General features: G+C 34.6%; 1 protein-coding gene across 1 annotated transcript in view; it reads right to left on the bottom strand.

The window, feature by feature from the left end:
• Positions 1-18,183, bottom strand: part of ROCK2 (Rho associated coiled-coil containing protein kinase 2) — a 133,839-nt gene that overhangs the window by 58,405 nt on the left and 57,251 nt on the right. The window contains exon 4 of the mRNA XM_045776013.2: positions 5,391-5,528. Coding sequence (XP_045631969.2) covers positions 5,391-5,528 — 138 coding nt within the window. The remainder of the gene's footprint in view (positions 1-5,390; positions 5,529-18,183) is intronic.

The following is an 18,183-nucleotide window of genomic DNA, read 5'->3' as shown; positions in this document are numbered from 1 at the left end:
GGTTAGGGGGTAGGATACAGGAACTCTCCACCAACTGTTCAATTTTTCTATAAATGTAAAACTTTAAAAAAAATAAAGTCTATTAATAAAAAAATAAGTCATATGCCAGTGAATAATAGTATCTGGCAGTACCTACCCTATGTGAAAAGGTAAGATGAATATATAAAAAATCTTATCACACATTAACATTAATGGAACATCTACAATTTTGATAGGAAACACTTGACTGTGAACTCCAGTTAAACAAAATGTTATTGCCCCAGAAAATAAGTTCATTCTTCTCCTTAACAGACTTACATTTTTAAAAATTGTACTGATTATCACATTTTGAATTTCACCGATAAAAAGTTGGCAGAAATTTGTTTTCTCATCCTATAAGTTATTAACATTCTATCTACCTCTTGGGCCACAAAACCTAAAGTAGGTACTTCTGCCCCTTTACAAAAAAAAGTTTGCCAACTTCTGGTGTGACTGAAATAAGACTGGCCATGGCTGGTAATTGTTGAAGCTGACTGAACAGTACATGGGGATTCAATATACCTTCCTTCTACTTTGAGATGTTTAGAATTTATTATAATAAATATTAATGGTAAAAATTTATCATTAAATATATTGAAAAATTTTTCTTGAAAGATATGCAAGTTCAATTCAACCTCATGGAATGAATAGTTTCTATTTTACATAAACTGCACCAAAGCTCAGAAAAAAGTGGTATGCTTCCCAACTACGTTTATTAGGGTAGTCTCACTAGGATATGAAAACCAACCAAAAAAGCCAATATTTTAAAAAAACTGAATTAAATCAAAGATCAAATGTCACTTACGCAAATGGAAAATTATTTAAAATATTAGTAAATCAAATTCAGTACTCTATAGAGAATATAAAATTATAGCAAATAGCATTTACTTTTTATTTTACATTACCCTGAATTTTTTTTTTTTTTAGTGTACTATAATAACAGATTAAACAGGAAAACCATCTTAAAAGCAGCTGAAGAACACACCTCAAAAACTTCAACATCATTCCTGATTAAAAAATACTTGGTAAACTAAACACAGATGGACAGGTCTTTACTGTCTTAATCAGAAAGCTTCAGTAAACATCAGATTTAATCATTAAATATCAGAGGACTACCTAATGAAGTTTAACATAATAGAAAAGATAAGGATAAAAACCTTCTACTAACTCAACACTGTACTAAAAGACTGAACCAATGCTGTTTTCTTGCATTTTGTAATATCTACATATTTAAAAACTAGTTTTCTTATGCATAAGTTTCTTCTGAACATATTCAATGGGAAAAAGTAACATGGCTTTACTGAAAATCAAGCTCTACACAGAGAGATATACAATACTGTTATGGGAGGATTTAGTATTCCAAAATAAAACAACCCAAAAAATCTACCAATTAAAGCAATGCAAGAAAAAATTTTAACTGTATTTTTTAACAGAATGAAAGGCTAATTCTAACTTAACAGAAAAAATGTTAAGAACTGCCACAAAAATATAAATGGAGAACAATGAGAAGACTTGCCCTACCAAATACATGAAAAACTACAGAAATTAAAACAATGTGATTTTAGTGCAGGAAGAAATAACAACTCAAAGTAATAGAAAAGAGTCAAAAGAAATTCACGTGTACATGGTAATTTAGTCTATGATACAAAGGACATTTCATTTACTTCATGGGAAAAAGACAGGCTTTCTACAAATGGCATTGGGAAAAGTGGCTGCCCATTTGGGAAAAACAAATCTTACTTCATATAAAAAAAATATATTCCTGCTAACTCAGAAATAGACTCCTGCCCCTCTCAAAATTAAAATATAAAAAAGTTAAAGTATAAAAGGATATCTTCCTAATATTGGGCCGCAGAAAGTATTCCCCAGCAAGAATCAAAACATAGAATACATAGATTTGACTACCTCTACTTTTAAAAAACTCAATAAGCAACAGACAGGAGTCCAAGAGAATACATTTCCAACATATGTAACAAAGAATATATTTCCAACATACGTATATTAATATACAGGGTCTATCAGCATTCTAATAAATCAAATTTAAAAAAGCAAAACAACACATAGAAAAACAGGATAAGCAATGAAGGAATACAAATTACTAATAAGCATATGAAATATGCTGAACCTCATAATTAACCAAGGAAATGCAACTTAGCACAATAACATCTTTTTGTTTCTTGAGGATGCAACTAATTTTAAATAACTACAATAACCAGTATTGGCTAAAAACGTAGTGAAATAAAAATACTAAATAATTAGAGTAATAGAAACTTATAAAAACGTTTTTTTACAAAACAATTTGGCACTATCGATCAAAATGTCAAATGTGCACACCATACGACCTAGCAAATCCAATGCTAGGAATCTATTCTAAGGAAATACTCACATGCATAAAAAAGATGGACCTATAAGCACAATTAGTTCTATGTCAAGGACAGAAAATGTAAAAGATTGGTCTGGAACATCCCATTATATCAGATAGCAAGCTATCAAAGGCTGCTACATCCATGTCCAAAGGACTCGGGAATAAACCTGAACAGGAAGTTACTTTTCAAAGGTGTCACAATTTGAGCATCAATAAGACACTCAAAGGACTAAAACACCTCAAATAGGTTTTAAGTCCATGAGTTCAAACTGGTAACTTCCCCAAAATTGTTCACCTTTAGAGCATAAAAGGAAACTAATCCCTTACTTTGAAAACTGGCAAATATAAAGAAAGAATAAAGTATTTATCCTGTCCCTCCTCTGTGAATTATACTACGGGTAACCAAACAGTAAATGGGGGAATATTTTCTTTATAGAACTATTCCAGTCACTATAACAGAAAAGGTATGCCTGGGGAGTGGGCAAGGGGAGGAATGACTGAATTAGAATATCACCATTTTGAAATTCTTAAATTAACAGACCTAGGCATTAAGCACAAATAGCTGGTAAAATAACAGAGAAATAACCAGACGTTAGCCTCCAATAGAACAAAACACTACCCTTGAAGTTGTTCTGCCACCGTCCCAAAAATCACACCTGACTCTGATCCACTATACCCAATTAGCAACTCAAAAAATACAAACGAGACAGGAACATGTTAAACTACACAAGGATGAAATCAGCAAGAGCCAGGTTTCTTCAACAAATAAATTGAGGAGACAAAAGAAAAAGAAAATAGGAAGGAAACTAGATTGAGAGACTTAAAAGAGATACCTAAACTTAAATTTTAAAAAAGCTAAAAGCAAACTGAAGTATTAAAGGCTGCACACCTACTTGGGTATAAGAAACTATACAGAAAAGTAAGGAAGTGTTCACCATAAAAGTATGGACATTAGAAAACAGGCAAAGAACACAGCAAGCGAAATATAATAGATGGATTTTTTTAAAAAGTCTTCTCTATCAGCAAAGGAATAAGTTTTTTAAAATGTGCCAATATTCATCTATCGAATTCAAATCACACTAAGAATATATCTGTAAGAAATACAGATAGGTCAAAGATTTATGTTGTATCATAATTTATATAAGAGAAATAAAAAGAGCTATCTTCAACGAGAGTACAGTAACAAAATATAGGGGCCTTCGTACAATTAAATATTCAACAGTCATGAAAAAATGAGCACTAAGATTTGGCAAACTGTTAGAAATAATCTACTGAAACTGATTAGAGGCATATCCTATGACCCATTAATTATACTCCAAGGTAGATACCTAACAGAAATGTGTAAGCATATGTACCAAAAATCCATATGAAAGAAGTCATAGCAGCATCATTCACATTAGCCAAAAAATAGAAACAACCTATGTGTCCATTAACTGATGAACAGATAAAACGTGGGATAACGATACAACAGATGATTATTTGCCATAAAAAGAAATGAAGAGCTGATACAGGCTATAGCATGAATGAACAGTGAAAACATTATGCTAAATGAAAGAAGATATCACAAAAGACCACATATTTTATGATTCGATTTTCGTGAAATATCCCGAACAGGCAAATCCACAGACATAGAAAGCAGATTAGTGGTTGCCAGGAGTTGGAGTCAGGAGGGAATGGAGAAAAACTGCCAGTTGGTTCGGGGTTTCTTTTTTGAGGCACAAAAATGTTCTATAAATATACTGAAACTCTATAAATATACTAAATATAGTGAAACTGTATAAATATATTGAAAATCATTGAATTAAATCAATAAATAGAATTAAGTCAGTCATTTTGACAAGTGTCCCCACAAAGTTATACATTTCAAACATACAAATATAATGGTGCATGGAATGTCCTTTACCAGAGATAAAAACAAATGAAACCCAGAATTATAATGTTACTTTTCAATTTACCATGTTTCACTGTTGGTTTCCGCAGATCCATTAACTCTTTACCTCAATGAACACTTTAAAAAGGTCCACTTAGCAGAATTAAAGATCAATGACACCAGTGTATGAAATGATAAACTGGAAATGGCAATGATTCTGTTGCTATGAATTATTAAAGCTATTAAAGCTTTTTTTTTAAACTATTAAAGCTAATAGTCGGATAATTTATTACCATCATTCCTTAAGTTATCATGATATATAATTTGCTACAAAAATTTTAGTTTTAGCTACACATATCAGAATTTCTATTCACTAGCTACAATAAAAAAAATTGAGTAGAGAAAAAGAGCAATGGGCTCAACGTCATTAAAAAAGCAGTAATAATGAGCTTTTAAATTACATAGTCATCCATGCGGCAAATTTTTTACCTGCAAATTGCCTTCCACAAGCAAGGTATCAAACTCCCAAATCATTTAAGTAAGCATTCTGAACATGCATTGGTACATACCTAATCTTACTCATGATACTTGTTCAAAAATGTTTGCAGAATTAGATATTAGTATAAAAACATTTTCAGAGAAGCAAAGTTAACGAGGGATATAATTGAAAAAGAGGGAAAATACAAGCATGAATTCCTTACTTTACAGTCAAGTAAGAGGCTCAGTTAGGAAGCACAATACTGTTTTATATTATAGGTAATATTAAAAGGACTACAGGAGAATTTTCAAAATTTTTATTGTAGGAAGTTTTGGTTTTTTTGAGACAGGCTGATTATTGTTTCTATTATGTAAATCACGAGAGTGTAGGCAGGGAATAATGGCATACTGGTAACCAATCTAATTGTTCATAAAGGAATTTTTTAAAAGTTGAAAATAATACTTGCTTTCATACACCAATTTTAAGTATTACATGTTTACATGACATACTATTTAGGAACATTAAACAAGCATATTGAATCTGATCTTATTAAAAATGACTGCACTGTTACTATGTGAGTGAGATACAGGTTTTAAATCCTATGAATAGTAAGCACTTACAAAAAAGGGAAATAAACTTATAAAAGTCTGTATGCTTACCTGAACCACCCAGGGACTGTTGGCAAAGGCCATAATATCTCTCTCTTCCCAGAAAAAAGCAGAATCAGATCTTTTTATCATTTCAAACTTACTAAGAAGCTTCATAGCATAAACCTTCTGTGATGCCTTATGACGAACCTATAGATTTTTTAAAACACAAAAATAATTTTGTGAGAGAAATGTGAACAGATCATACTATAATTCTATTATTAGAGACTTCAGTTATAAAACAAAGTGATCTCTAGCTAATAAAAAGTAAAAGCATAACATTTTTAATGGAAAAAAAGAAAATTCCCAACAGCCTAAATATTTCATGAAATACACAATACTTTTAAGCGCTAGGTTCCCTGAATTCATAAAGCTTCATTCCTTCATGTTAATTAAGCTAACCAATTTTAAGAACAAGATATTGTTAAATAAGAAACTTTCAAGGTATGTACATGTATCTGCTATCTGAACAGAAACTAATAAATTTAGATATCAAGGGATATTTGTGATTGTTTTTTTTAAAGGTGAGTTTTTTTTTTTTTTTAAGATTTTATTTATTTATTTGACAGAGAGAGAGACAGCCAGCGAGAGAGGGAACACAAGCAGGGGGAGTGGGACAGGAAGAGGCAGGCTCCCAGCAGAGGAGCCTGACGTGGGGCTCCATCCCAGAACGCCGGGATCACGCCCTGAGCCGAAGGCAGATGCTTAACAACTGAGCCACCCAGGCGCCCCAGGGATATTTGTGATTTTGTTAAGTCATCTTTCTTTCAAAGTATTCTACTTAAAAGGTTTTTTTTTTTTTATGTTAAGAAAAAAACTACCAAAAATACGATTATTTGATCAATTCTTTTTTTTCTTAAAGATTTTATTTGTCACAGAGAGAGAGAAAGAGAGAGCTCACCCAGGGGAGCAGCAGGCAGAGGGAGAAGCAAGGCTCCCCGCTGAGCAAGGAGCCCAGCGCGGGACTCAATCCCAGGACCCTGGGATCACCACCTGAGCCAAAGGCAGACACTTAACCAACTGAGCCACCCAGGCGTCCCTATTTGATCAATTCTTATCTTCCTTATTAGATTGTAACTGCCACAAAGGCAAAAACAGTATCTTTTTTTGGCCATCATTTTAATCCTAAATATACCATAGCAAACTCTACCACAGAGCCAATAAATACCTAACAATTATAATTGTTAATGTTTACTGAATAATTAATAATAAATAGTGAGTGCTAGTATTTATACTTGGATATCTAACAGGATGTCCAAAACTGAACTCCAAATCTTCACCCCTGAATTTATTCCTCCTATAGTCTTCTCCATTTTAGTAAACGGCATCTTCTTCCTTCCAGTCAGTTGCTATGGCTAAAAATCTTTGGCTCCTCTTTTTCTCTCACACAGCTCATCAAACTCACCAGCAAATCATTTCAGTCCTACTTTCAAATAGTTTCAGAATCCAACCATCTCTAACTACCTCCACTGATTACACCCTGGCCTAAATCTTTTATTTCCATTACCTACAATAACCTAAACTGGCTTCTTCCCTGCTGTCCACTCTCACCCACCGTCTGGTGATCCTTCAAAAACATTTCCTGTCACTCCCGTTTTAAAACCCCAAGTTTCTCATTTCACTGCATGTGTTATTCTCTCTGCCTGGAATCAGCCCTTATAGCAGGACCCAATCCCTCACTTCCTTCAGATCCCTGCTCTGATGTTACCTTCTAAGTGAGGCCTACTCTGATCCAGCTACTTCAATGTTTCAATTTACAGCCACCCTCTGCTGCCCACACATTCCCTATTCCATTCTTTCTTCCTTGCTTTTGCTCCATTGCACTTATTGCCATCCTACACCTTATTTTTTACTTTTATTTATTATCTCTTGCACTAGAAATTAAGCCCAATGAAGGCAAGGATTTTTGTGTTTTGTTCACTGCTCAACCCACAGTCCCTAGTAAAATGCCTGGCAGATAATAACCTCTGAATAAATATTTGCTAAAAGAATGAATTTACTGAGTGGGTGCTTACTACATACCAGGCATAGTGTGTTTTCATAAATGTATTATTTAATCTCCATAACAATCCTAATGAGGTGTTACTTCCCCATGTTACAAATGAGAAATCTGAGGCAGAGAGAAATTCACTTGCTGAGGGTTATACAGTGAGTAAAAATCAAGACTTAAAGGTACAGTAGCCTGGGCCCCTGGGTGGCACAGTTGGTTGTGTCAGACTCTTGGTTTCAGTTCAGGCCATGATCTCGGGGTTTTGAGATCGAGCCCTGTGTCAGGCTCTGTGTTCAGCATGGAGTCTGTTTGAGATTCTCCCTCCCTCTCTCCCTCCCCCCCCCCCGTGCACTTGCTGTCTCGCTCTCTCTCTCTCTCAAATAAATAAAATCTTTTTTAAAAAATTTAAAAATGAAGGTACAGTAGTCTGCATCCAAAATCCATGCTAGTAACCACTTATCTATGTCATTTCTACGTATGTACAGCCACAATTAGGATGCTTTCCCCAGAACGGGGCCAGATTACATTGGTCAGCACAGTCTCCCATTCAGTTACTGCTCTTTTTCATTCAGAAGTATGTCCCTGTACAACAAATTATACGGTCATCCTACTGAGGGTTGGATGAAAGAAGAGGCGATTGAGCTCCTGACAAAAATCTACAGAGATCTAAATGAGCTAGTCTACAAGCACCTTCCCAATCTTGTCATTTTCTTTCCCTTGTTCATACTTCAACCACACTTACCACCTTCTTTCACTTCCTCTAATATACCTTTTCTCAAGATCTTTACAGGTACTGGGAAGGTAACAGAAAATCCACCAAAATCCCTGACTTCACCTCTTCCCCAGAGAGACTAGCTCCTTCATTCAGCAGAAATATAAACTTCTCAAAGGAGTGATCACTCTATCCAAAGTAGGAACTCATTGTTCTCTACCTCAGAATTCCATTTGTTTTTTCCCTAGGAAATACCATAACGTGATTTTTTTATGTTGTTTCCTTGTATTTGTCTATCTCCCACATTAGAATTAAGCTCAACAAAGGCAGGGATTACCCATACCTATTTTATTCTCCATTATATCCTCAGTGTCAAATACAATGCCAGCACTGACAATTAAAATAGATACTAAATATTTGATGAATGAATGAATGTCTGTGAAAAAAAAATTTTATTTGATCACTGGCCAAGTTATTAATGTGCAGTTTTAAGAAAAATCCAACAGGTGATATCTCTAGTTATCTCTCATCAAGTACTACCCACATTTAGAATCAGTACTTATATTGATGAAAATAAGGTAAACCAAAGCAATGCTCAAGTCCTCCCCAGAGAAGATATATAAGAACCACCATACTTTACAGATCAGATACTGTAACACAGGAAAGAGTGGTATTTCAAGAAAGGAGAAGAACAGGAAAAAAAAAATAGTTAAATATTTATTTACTTTTAATTTTTTTTTTTTTTTTTTTTTGAGAGGGAGTGAGAGCGCAAGGAAAGGGGACGGGGGAGGGGGGAGGGAGAGAGAGAATCTTAAGCAGGCTTCACATCTAGCACAGAGCCTGACATGGGGCTTGATCTCACAACCCTGAGATCATGACCTGAGCTGAAATCAAGAGTCGGATGCTTAACCAACTGAGCTACCCAGGCGCCCCTATTTTTAATCTTTTATATCTGAATTAACTGAACAAATAAAAACAAACCTAGGACAAAAAGACCATTCAAATACACAAAAAGTTATACAGTATAATTCTCTGAACATGAGAAACATGCTTATTCACTTTACTTTTGCTGATTTTTTATGCAACATTATTTCTCTGTCTGTGCTCCCAAAGCACTTACAACAATCTAGTATCATAATTAGTTGTATACGTGTCTGCTTCATAAGTTCCTTTAGGCAGAGTATAAAGGGGCTGGCTTGTGGTTGGCAAAATGCTGAATATCCAATTCAACAAAATCATAGCTATGTTTATATGAGAGCTATACGATTTTCAAAAAATAGAGACATTTTGCCTCGATACTCTCTTTGATGAGGCCTGAATTTCATTTAAACTATTGGGATAGGACACTTAACTGGCTCATAACACAAGAGTCAGGAACCACAAGCTTGTAGTCTCTGACTGGATCTATACAACAAACATAAAGAGGCAATAGTTGTATTCATGCCAAACATCTACCTCATACTTTTAAAATTCATTAGCACTAGTATTACCAAGTACTACAATAAAGCGCTGTTACTTTAGAAAAGCTGGTTTCCATTGATCTTCCTTCTGAGGATGTCTCTTTCTGAATGATTCTATTATAATCTCCCTCAGCATCTCTGTACACTCCCCTTTGTTCCTCCTCCTCTATTCAATATGGATGGATAAACAGTCAAATATAGGAGCTATTCATTACCACACTGTACAGAGTACTGCTTAAAAGAATGGATTTAGATGTCAACAAACTTTCGCAAAAATCCTAGCTATTTATGACCTATGGGGTCAACTTACTTAACCCTTCTAAGTTTCAGGACTTCATCTACATAAGAATCTCACAGAACTGTTGCAAAGATAAAATAAGACTATGACTATAAATACTTAGCACATAGAATATACTCAATGAAAATGTTAGCTAACACCATAGACAAATGGAACTTAGTTCATTCTATCATGAATCTTTACATGTGTTTCCCCTATGTCACTAGACTGAGTACGTGACAGACAAAAAAAAGGTGATAACAGTAGTTTTATCTCAAATGACAGAATTCTGGGTGATTTCTATGTTCTTATATTTGCTTATTTGTATTTTCTATAGCAAATATGCACTTCTTAAAAAAATTTCTTTAAGTAGATGAAATATCCCTACGTGTATTTAGAGATAAGACATGCTTGGAAAATCCTAAAATGGACCTAGATCTCATAGAACATTTGTGGACAAAAAACTTTCAAAAATTATTCTAACCTAAATGCCCCACTTGAGATTTTCAAATTGGCTTTTAATATCAAAAATTACAATAGATTTTTTTTTATAAGATCTAGTTTGACAGACTAAAGCAGTTAGTGTGTACTGCTAAGGTTTTCACTAAAAACGTCTGGTTGTGGCAGCCAAGACTGAATGAGGGAATACAGGAATTACAAAAGCATGGAGGGAAGGAGATAATTCTTGCAACTCAGAAATAACTTTGTAGCCAGTGAAGAGCCTGTTTTACTCCAAAAAAGGAATTAAAAAGTTGAGTTGACATGCAAGTATTAGAAAATCATTTCCCCTACACTCTCTTTCAGGTTGATTCTACTTTAAAAGCTTAGTTTAAACCAATTAAATTAAAAGCAAGCCAGTGGGAGGGGGGAAAAAAGAACAAGATCTTCATCTCTCATCTGCCTCGAGTCCTGTCACAGAGCTTGTATCCCTTTAGCACACAGGATCCCAGGAAGCGTTTGAGCCCAGGGATCACGAGGAATCACAATCAATTCAATTCAATAAAAACTTTCTATGTTTCGGGTTCAGTGTTGTACAGGATATAAAAAGACAAGAAAAATCCAATCACGGATATGATCTGGCTGCACACACATCACTTACCAATGTCTACAGCTGGAACTGACAAGTCACTACATAGTGAGGGCTCTCCCTTTCTCCTTGAAGCCACAGATATTCCTCCTAAACTGTGTACTTAACTAAAGATAACCTCCCCAGATTTGGCAAACTATTTTCAGATAAGCAGATACAAACCCTTGATGGGAATGCCAGAAGTATTCGAAAGACATGGTTCCTACTCTCAAAAAAATTACGATATGAAAGGATTCAAAGAAATATACATATAAACTACAGTACAAGGCATAATATGGTAAATTACATAAAATTATTAAATTAAAACATGCAGAGGAAAGATCACACTCAGATAAAGGGTAAGAAGGACAGTAATAGGAAAAGTTTTCTTTTAAAATGAACACAGAGAGAAAGAAAGCAAAACATGATTGAAGAAACAGACAAGTTGAAGAAACAGACAAGAAAACAAAGAATATGCTCTGAAATGAGTAGCCTGCCCCGAATGAACAGCATAAAGGAAAATAAGGGTTAAAAGATAAAATTGGTGACATCTTAAAACAGGGCCAAGAAGGCCAGGATGAAGACTTTGTGTTTCATTTAGGAGTTAAGGGATTCATGAATTGCAAACAAGAAATACAATGAGTATATTCTAAAAAGTTCAAATCAGCAGCAGTCTATATTAGGCTGATAGATCTCTATTTCCCATCCTTTATATATTGAAATATAGAGGGGTGGGGAAGTACGGAAAACAGAAAATATGTTAGAAAAGCCCCTAATTGATTCTACTATATACCCACACCCAAAATGGGACAGGATTGATACATAAAAATACGAGAATATGAAGTATGGGGAAAACAGTCAGTGAAACAGTAATGTGGGTCCACCTGAGCCTGGATAGCATGAATTACAGATTTAATAAGCATGGTCTTGACAGTTTTTCCATCAGCACCTGCCAGCCAATCCAAAATCAACAGTCCAATGGTGAAACACTATTAGCAGAAGTGGAAAACAAAGTAAAATACAAAGGAGATGTTCAATACCTGACTGGGAAGAAAAGGATATATCCTGGATGACAGCAGTGAGAGTCAACACCAAAAAAAAAAAAAGAAGAAGAAGAAGAAGAAGAAAAATAGACTAGAGAACTGTTAGGAGCAGGAGTTACTGAGAAATTAAATTTAAGAAATAAACAAAAAAGAAATCAATAATGATTTCTAATTTTTTGGCTTGAGCAACAGGGTTGATACTGGAGCCATTTATTAAAATGTGTTACAAATTTGTGGGTAAGTTAGAAAGGGAATCAAGCATTCTAATTTCACATGTTGTAGATGTGACAATTCTTAATGGAGATGTCAAATAAGGCATCATGGATATGAGTTCAGAGAACAAACTAAAAATTCTGAGCAGCAGGTATGAATCTGAGCCTTGACATCATATAGATTATATTTAAAGTCACAGGAATAGTAGAGTGCATTCTGCAGATCAAAGAACCATGGAACTATGATATTTAGTACAAGTCAGCTGGAGAATGAACCACTAAGGAAACTGAGAAAGAAGAGCCAGTAACATAGGAAAGAGTGGTATTTCAAGAAAGGAGAAGAAGTGAATACTAGTAAAAGGCTGAGTAAGAGGAGAGTGAAACCCCATGAAGCCAATAAGGTAACATACAGTCTGTATTTACTGGCACAGAAAAATGATTACGATTATACAACAAAGAAAATCAACTATGAAATCTTCTATCTAGGTTCAAGTCTCCGTTCAACCACTTCCTAGTTATGTGAACTTTGGCAGGTTGTTCATCCTATCTATCTGAACTTCCGCATCTGTCAAATGGGCATGATAGTAATAACATCTATCTAAAGGAGTGCTGGGAAGACTGGTTATTATATAGAAGTTGCTTTAGAAGCCTGCCTGTAATGTTGTAACTGCTATAAAAGTGTGTGTTATTATTTAATGTTACATAAAAAACCCACAAATTACAAAACCACATATATAATATGATCCCTTAATACATAGAAGACACCCATATGTTACATGTATCTTTAGAAGAAATGGAAGTCAGAAAGCTATACATCAAGGTAACAGAAGTAGTGGGACAATGAGGGATTTTAAAAAGTATAATGATGGCTTACTTTCTTATTCTACTATGAACGTATTTGTTGTATAAATAAAAGAATTTTTATTTTTAAGGGAGAATAACTGGCATTGATGCAATTTTTATAACTCAATAGGGAAAGATTTTAACTTTCTTAGAAAGAAAATAATTACAATAAAACATAAAAATCCACTGAAAATAATTTGGCCTTAGTTTTGTTAACAGTTCCCAAATGTTTCCAAGTATCAAAGCACTAAAAGGATACCAAAAGGCTAGTTACCTTTATGTTTGAAAACTAAATAAAGAGAAGACATAATAAACGGAGATTTTCACATTTTATTGTACCCAATTCTAAGCAACTTAGACCTTTGAGAGTGAGAATGCATTCATATATTAATTTGTGTAGTTTTAGATAAAACAAATCACCAGGATAAATGTAATGAGCCATTTTTCTTTTCTTTTTTCTTTTTTAAGTAGGCTCCTCGCCCAGCATGAAGCCCAACGCAGAGCTTGAACTCATGATCCTGACATCAAGACCTGAGCTGAGATCAAGAGTCAGACACCTAACTGACTGAGACACTGAGGTGCCCTTAATGAATGCTCTTAAGAAAAATGAGTAGGCAGGGGCGCCTGGGTGGCACAGCGGTTAAGCGTCTGCCTTCGGCTCAGGGCGTGGTCCCGGCCTTCTAGGATCGAGCCCCACATCAGGCTCCTCTGCTATGAGCCTGCTTCTTCCTCTCCCACTCCCCCTGCTTGTGTTCCCTCTCTCCCTGGCTGTCTCTATCTCTGTCGAATAAATAAATAAAATCTTTAAAAAAAAAAGAAAGAAAAATGAGTAGGCAACATCACAAAACCAACTAAAGATAAGGTCCCTAAACTCCAAAATAAGATTTCCACTACTGACCATGAAATCTGTATACATTATGAATCATAATTAGGTAATTTCTAACAAATATGCACTACGTTTAAGAAAGTTAACTTAGAACTCTATTTTTAGAACCTAATCCACAATTTCTTTTTGAAACTTTAATAGCAGCCAGTTCAAAATAAAAGCTCCATGAATGCAGGTATCTTGTCTGAGGAGTTTACCTATACAATGTACTGTCAATGCTTATAATGGTACCAGACATTAAATAAACATTTGCTAATCAATTAACCAAAGGAATATTGAAGAACAATGTATATTCTATTAACAGAGACCAAGACTAAATATCTACCTTAAGAAGAAATCTGCAAGGCTAGAATTTGTAACTTTCTTTTTCAAAGAAAAGAAGATTATGTGCAAGGTAAGTGAATAACCATAAACGAGCAAGCATGCATATCTGTTCAAAAAAGTAATCTCACTGGAAAGTTCATCCCAACATACATACGCACTATTACTGTGTGCTGCATTCCCCACCACCCCTGCTCCTGTTATGTTTTAAAATCCTAACGTCCAGTACCTCAGAATGTGACAGTATTTGGAGACAGGGACATCAAAGAGGTGATTAAGCTAACATGAGGCTATTAGGTGACTGGTGTCCTTCTAAGAACAGGCAATTAGGACACACAGAGTAACACACCAGACACATGCAAGCACAGAGGAAAGACCATGTGAGGACACAACAGAAGGTGGCCATCCACAAGGCAAGGAGAGAGGCCTCAGGAGAAACCAAACCTGCGGACACCTTGATGTTGAACTTGTAGCCTCCAGAACTATGAGCAAATAAATTTCTGATGGTTAAGCCACAGTTGGTGATACCTTGTTATGGTGGCTCTAGTGAACCGACACATATAAATACACATAAAAGTTAGAGAAAGACTTCTGATTATTTATTTAAAAATTAAAACATTTAAATTCATAAACACATAGAAACTGACAAAAGTGACAACACGTAATATTTACTTAATACCTACAATGTGCCAGAACCCAGTAAATACCACACATGCATAGCCTAATTTAATCTTCACAAAAAATCTTATTAAGTTCTATTATTAGTGCTACTCCAACATAAGGAAATTGAAGCTTTGATGACAGGAAATCTATATACTGTAGAATGGAAACAAAAATAGTTGACTTTGACTATTCCAAAGTCCTGCTCTTAATATCCTATACTGAATGATACCATTTTCCATAAAAATGTGGTAAACAATCCAAAAAGAGTAGAATCCAAAAACAATAGTGGTATCAGATAAAATCATCCACATCACAGACTTTTCATGATATAAAGACATAAGTGTACATCACCTCTGTAGATAGGAAAAAAAGACAATAAGCTAAATAAATTTTGCCTCCTCGAATTATAAAACTTTTCAGTCTGTAAGAAAATGCCTTTTTCAGGTGAGGAAATCAATGCCCAAATAAATGAAATGACTTGGCACTTTCCTGACTCATGACATTTTCACATGCTATTCCCTCTGTTTTTTGACTCCTACCCCACTCCCTCTTTTTCACATGACTACCTCCTTTACATAGTAACTCCAATGTCATTTTCTCATAGTGAGGCCTTTCCTAACACCCACACCCGAATTAAGCACAACCCTCCATTTTTCTCATAGCATCTAGATCTTTTCTTTCCTAGTATTTATCACAATTTGAAAAGACTTTACTTGTTTAAAGTAAAATTCTTTTCTCCTCCACAAAACTACCACTTACAGAAAGATTGAAACTATGATACTATATTTTTAAGAGGTTAGCACAGCTCCTGAAATATAACAGATCCTGATTAAATATTCATTGATGGATGGATAAATGAACCATTTTATGTGTGACAATGAACTGCTAACATTTACTAAGCACTTACTATATTCCAAGAACTGATCCAAATTTAATTACATTTAATTCTCCCAGTAACCCTACGCGGTGTGTTATTGTTATCTTCATTTAACAGATAAGAAACTGAGACACAGAGTGATTAAGTAACTTGTCTGCACCGACAGCTAGTCAGAGAGTTAGAATTCAACTGTAAGTAGTCTGACTCTAGCTCTTAAATACTATGGTATAGCTGCTGTGACATACCAAAGTTAGTTTTACAACAAGAATTTTCTTTTAGAAACTGACTGGTGAGCCCTCTGTGGTACTGTATTTTTAACTTGGCCAAAAAAGTATTTCACAAGGAAAGACAAATTTGCACCTACTATTGTAAAACTTTTTTCAGATGACTAGAAAAACATAATCATAAAGATGTGCCAAATGTGGAACACTGTCTACAGATCTGTCAAACCAATTTATCTACAACATACAAAGCAACTTTAAAAGACTATGGAAGAAGCACTTGGACTTTTCCTTTTCAATCTCATCCTTCTTTTAAAGAGCCCCCGCCAAAGGTAACAGAACCAAGAGCTAAAGCCAAAACATACATGCTCCAAGTTCTCAGGTCAGGTCATCATATTAATGGAATGTTAAAATATTTTTCATTTTTAAAAACATGTGACTTTGTTTCTGCATGTTTTGTGGACAAAAGAAAATCTGGAATGGAAAATTAACAGCAAAAATAAAAGCCTTTTCTTTTTCCTTTCTTGAATGTACTGAAATTGAATGATCAAATTCACCTAACACAGAACAATGATTACATTGCCACAAAAACATGACAAGTCAGGATCTGTCATATTTCCTTCCAAACAGAACTCCAAATTCTAGTCTCTCCTCTTTATCTCTACACTAAATCCCGAGTATGAAGAAACAATGTATTTATTTTACACACTTATAGTATGAATCTATGTGTCAAACAGGCAATAGTAACATGGTTAACACTTAGGGAACTCTATAACTAGGCTTATTTATTTTTAATTCACTTAATCCCCTACAAGAACTCCATTACATATGTATTATCATCTGTATTCTATAGTTTGGAACTCAGGGAGATTGAGAAACTTGTCTACACTGACCATGATGATCTTTGAGTGAGACCAGGGCAGAAATAGGATTCGACTACTTTATATTTCCTATCTTACAGGACCTTCCATAACTCAACTATCACAAAATCTAATCTCCGACCCTCAGCCCATGGGCGTTCTATTAGCCAAAGCTTCACCACTTTCACTGACTCAAAACAAAACAAACAAAAACCACATTGCTTTCAAATGCAGCCCACTCCTCAAATCTACTCCATGCTAACTTCTCAATTCCTTCCACCATACCTCAGATGGCATTGTTTCAAGTCCCCGAGCATTTCATCCCTCGAGTACTCTCTATCAATGTGCCTTTAAAACAGGAAAACAGAGTATCTAGAATGAATAAATGATGCAGTACGGCCCAATCATCTCAAAATAGAGAAAACCTACATCAAAGCAATCCAAACTCTCTTTACTATTTTGGGCAGCCACATTACCAATGACTCTTGCTTGATTTACATTCAAGGAAAATTGTTCTTTAATTCATAATTACTGTTAAGGAATCTACTTCTTGAATTCTTCACATCTAAGTACAGGTCTTTATTCTGGTTAAATTTCACTTCTTCTATCTGGCCAATGACCTTCCCAACTGATTATTTCTGGATTTTGGCTTATCATCTGAGAGAGCATCCTCATACTTCAGTTTTAACTCATTTGTAAAATTATTCAACATGTCACCATTGCCTCCATACAATAAATGCCTCATTAATAAAACGCTGAATAGGAGAAGAGAGAACAAACCTGTCCCTGGGGATCTCTGTCCAAGGTACCAGTTATGCCTTTATCAGCCTCCTTAGAATACAGCTATTAGTTATAAAGCTGCTGACTCATATCCTTATTCATTGACATTTTTCCATATCCTCTTCAAGTATATCAGACTTTCTCAAATATCTAATAGATGTATATCACACCTATTACACTACCTTGATCTACAAGTTCAATAAACCTATCAAAGAAAGAAGAAATGAAAGAGATGACAAAGACAAAAGTTAGTCTGTCATGACTTGTTCCCAGAGAAACCAGGCTGACACACAACCAGCTCCATCAAAAAGAGTAGAACACTGCTGAGTGAAAAACAGAATCTGACCCCATACTCTGACCAAAGACAATAATTTTTAAGCACAAAACAGTGGAGTTTCATACTCAAGTGATGAAAACAGGAATATTACTACAGTTTCTCATTAATATATAAATGAAATATTTATTATAAACATTTATGATATTTCCAGTTGTTACCACTTTTGCCTGCAAAGATAAATTTCACATTAAAATGTCTTTGTTGGGTTTAAATATATCTAAATAAATCTCCATTAATTAAACAAAAATGTCATTAAT

The sequence above is a fragment of the Ursus americanus genome, chromosome 7 (genome assembly GCF_024610735.1).
Source record: "Ursus americanus isolate L20-20 chromosome 7, mUrsAme1.1.p, whole genome shotgun sequence".
NCBI classification, from domain to species: domain Eukaryota; kingdom Metazoa; phylum Chordata; class Mammalia; order Carnivora; family Ursidae; genus Ursus; species Ursus americanus.
The sequence above is the reverse complement of the archived record's forward strand: the minus strand, read 5'-3'. Positions and strand labels throughout refer to the sequence as shown.